The sequence below is a fragment of the Primulina eburnea genome, chromosome 9 (assembly GCF_022965805.1).
Source record: "Primulina eburnea isolate SZY01 chromosome 9, ASM2296580v1, whole genome shotgun sequence".
In the NCBI taxonomy this organism is placed as follows: domain Eukaryota; kingdom Viridiplantae; phylum Streptophyta; class Magnoliopsida; order Lamiales; family Gesneriaceae; genus Primulina; species Primulina eburnea.
Window position 1 is genome coordinate 1,967,819 of NC_133109.1, and position 3,916 is coordinate 1,971,734.

Here is a 3,916-nt window from a genome sequence, read left to right on the forward strand (position 1 = left end):
CACACTTAACTCAAGGGATTTTTTTTATTTGCATTAAGATATTCTAATCATTGATCCGAAAATTTCTACAATAAATTGGGTATGTCGCTCGTATAATTCCATAACCACGATTATGCTATTTACTGGAATCATTTTACTAGAATGTTATAGGATGAAAATCCAGAAAATGAAATAAATCAATTGTCAGTTGTCGATCTTAAAGTAATCTTTTTATCGATGGATGCTCTTATTATACTCATAGTCTCCTGTCCAAACACGCCCTTATGTTAAACTATCCACAAGTATAACCTTAAAATCAGTTAACTACGAATTAGTAAAACTAAAGATAGGCCCAATGTTATAGGGCCTGAATTCTGGCCTACCATTTGGACATTACATTCCAGGGTTACAAGTCCATTATGCTCCAATTCAATTATTTTCTGATCACATCAACAATAATTTTGAACTTAAAATAAAGACAAAAACTTGTGTAAGACGGTTCTACGAGTCGTATTTTTTGAAAGAGATCTATTATTTGGGTCATTCATGAAAAATCATTATTTTTTATGCTAAGAGTATTACTTTTTATTGTGAATCTTGGTAGGGTTGACCCGTCTCACAGATAAAGATTCGTGAGACCGTCTCATAATAGACCTACTCTAAAATAAATAATTCATGAGTAATGACTTTCATGACTTAATTAATTGATTTATTTAATAGCCACCCAAAAAGATTTGAAAAATTATTAAAATTGCGATATACTAAAAAGATGCTATTATGGAAGGATAAAACATTAATTTTATATGAATTAATCTCAAAATTTTAAGGAAAATTTGGATTTTCGGTCTTATACATTTAACTCTTTATGATTTTGATCTTCAATGTCTTCAAATTTCTGCATTAATCCGCTATATTTTATTTTCTTGTAATTTTATTTTTCCGACATGATAGCCGGTGTTGATATGGTGTCAGTGTGTACAGTGTCACATCAGGATTCCATATATTAAAAAAATATTTAATTTTTTTTATAAAAAATGAAAGATACAATACTATGATTGAAATTTGACAACATATAATATCAAAATCGCAAATAGGTAAAATATACAAGCCTAAATAGAAGTTTTGCAAATTTTTAATTACTACCCACCATTTGTATTGCTTCAAAATTTAAATGATATGAACAATTAAATGGGGAGTTTGACTTTTTTTTATTATTTAGAAATTTAATGCCAATCCTCTTCAACTTATATATGTGAGTCAGACTAAGATCCTTAGTGGCTATTATAGGATTACTGATGCAAGTTAACGAGATTTAATTTATGTCATGGGTTTTATGAATAATTATTTTAAATTTACTCTCATTTAAAAAAATCAATTTGTTCAATTTTTTTTGTAACAATCTATTCACAGATTTAAACTTTATCAAACTCTTCCCATAAATCACGTGGAGGATTAGGATTCCCTATTTCGAAGAAACGACGTCCTCGTCGAGGCTTAACACATTGATCCATCGGTGTTGGGGGTGCCGAGAATCTAAAGACGGTTCTATCAAGTTCAATATGTGATTCAAATGCATACACTATTTTGTCTCACAACTTCGCAAGACCATTTCTACTAGGTGTTTATTTGTTTTATTAAATTCAACTAGTAGTTTAATTGGTACCAACGTTCTAGAAATCTTGGTACTTAAGTTTGGATGTCCTGAGTTCGAATGTTGCAGAGTCGAAAGTAATTTATTTTTTAGGGATGTTGATATTGTATGAAAGACGGCGCATGACAAAGCCCTGAGGAGGGAAAAGACCTAAGAGGAAAGCCCCTCGTCCACGGTCGATACATCTACAGTAGAAAAACCAACAGAAATTACAAGACTCTGTACAAATTCAACATAGAAAAGCCAGCCCCGTTTATGATTTATTCGGGTCGGGTTTCGACCCAATAAAATCCTATAATAAAACTTTATTATTTTTACTTGACACTATTGAGAACTTGTTTAATCCTCCACCCAAATTTAATACATGCTACTTACTGTTGAACTTTGATTTGAAATCGATACTTATTAAATTCAAATAGAATATTAGAAAGAAAGATACTTAAAACGCAATTGGATGGCAACTAATGATTATAAATTGTGATGCAAAAATAATAAAAGGTGGAGAAAGTCCTATCAAACACATGTCTTAATTCCGACAGCTAATTCTTAGGTAGCTTCAAATATTGTCACCACGAACCTTAAATTTAAAAAAAAAAAAAAAAAAAACAAAGCACTGATTTACCTTTCGCCGCGCCCACGAGTTTTCCGCGCTTCGGCTGCGTTTTATTTTCCCTTATAAACCATTTATCCCATGACTTTTTGTTCAAACATATTATCCAAATTAATCTTATGTTAAAATAAATTAGTTTGACCTTTTTTATTTTTATTATTATTTCTCTTTTAATTTTAATTGAATGCATGGCAAATCGAGGCAGGAGAGAAAGTCCAAATCAAATAAATCCTTTTATAGACCATGACAACTACTACTACAACTACAATGCTCCTCTCTCTTACACTTGTGACCAAGAAAACTCGTCGCCAGCTCCTCAGCCGCCGCATCACAGCGCCGCCGCCGTTCGCTCCCCGACATCCGGGCGCCACCCGACTTATCGTGGGATTCGTTGCCGAGGCGGGAAATGGGTGTCGGAGATTCGGGAGCCACGTAAAACAACTCGCATATGGCTGGGGACTTACCCCACCCCGGAGATGGCGGCCGCGGCGTATGATGTGGCGGCGCTGGCGTTGAAGGGGTCGGATGCGAGGATCAATTTCCCCGGCCTTGTTGCTTCGTACCCGGTGCCGGTTTCTCAGTCGGCCGGGGACATAAGGTCCGCGGCCGCTATGGCTGCCTCAGCTGCATCCGGGGGTGGGAGTACTGGAGCCTGGGTAATGCCGGGAAACGAAGGTTCGTCGAGCTTGCAGAGCAACTATGTGGATGAGGAAGAGTTGTTCGGTATGCCTCAGTTGCTGGTGGACATGGCGGGGGGGATGCTTCTCAGCCCGCCGCGAGCGGCGGAGGACGATGAATGGCCGGATAACAGTTCCAGAAACGACAGTCTTTGGAGCTACCCTTGACTAAACATGGATCAAGAAAATTAAAGAACCTGTGCCAAATTAAAATAACCTAACAACATCAAATATATAAAATCTATCCAGAATTATCTAGATATATATGATGTATAATATATGTATCGTGTGTCTTTGGAATTGGATTGCCATTAAAATGGACAACTCCGCCATCTTTGTGTGCGCTTTGTTTTGGTGTTCTGTGTTTTTTTCAGCATAAATGAGCTGAATTATGAGTTTTCCCCGCTTATGGCGGGAGCTTGCTTGCTTGTTTGCTTTTGCTCAGGTTCTAATTATCAAAATGAAAGCAAGTTCCTATTGCTACGTACTGGCTTCACACTGACTGCTTCTGACTGAACAAATTAAATAATAATTTAATCTTGAGTCTGTTTCATCCATATTTTTTTAGCCGATCGCTTTTAATCAATCTCTCCTCATAGTTTTCGAGATTTTAATTGTAATAAATTTCATAAATTTATCGAAATAAATTATGCACTCGCCACATACATTAATTAACTCATCCTCCAGACCATGAGCTGTTCTAATCTTCGTATAAAATTTAACACCTATAATGTGATGTTTGGTGTTGGGAGTCATCTTTAAATGAAGTAGGGCCGATCCGGGCCTTCTTTTCTAGGAAAAAATAATAATAAAATGGTCCCAACAATTCTTAATTTTTCCGTAGAACTTTCGATTTCCAGAAAGGCCGCAACAGTAATCTTCGGCTTAAGATTTTGCTTGATCATATAATACTAAGGCACCGTTTAGTGTATTTGAACTGATATATTTAAACTAGGTCTTGGTAATAAACCGTTTATTAGATATCTAAAGTTGATTCAA

General features: G+C 35.7%; 1 protein-coding gene across 1 annotated transcript; it reads left to right on the forward strand.

Moving 5' to 3' along the window:
* The first annotated feature begins 2,351 nt into the window (after positions 1-2,351).
* On the forward strand, positions 2,352-3,400 carry LOC140842153 (ethylene-responsive transcription factor ERF024). Its single transcript, XM_073209961.1, has one exon. The coding sequence runs from the start codon at positions 2,429-2,431 to the stop codon at positions 3,083-3,085; it is 657 nt and encodes a 218-aa protein (XP_073066062.1). The 5' UTR covers positions 2,352-2,428; the 3' UTR covers positions 3,086-3,400.
* Positions 3,401-3,916: the final 516 nt, after the last annotated feature.

Bases quoted from the DNA above. Each gene is read 5' to 3' on its own strand.
- LOC140842153 (XM_073209961.1), top strand. From the start codon at position 2,429: ATGGCAAATCGAGGCAGGAGAGAAAGTCCAAATCAAATAAATCCTTTT.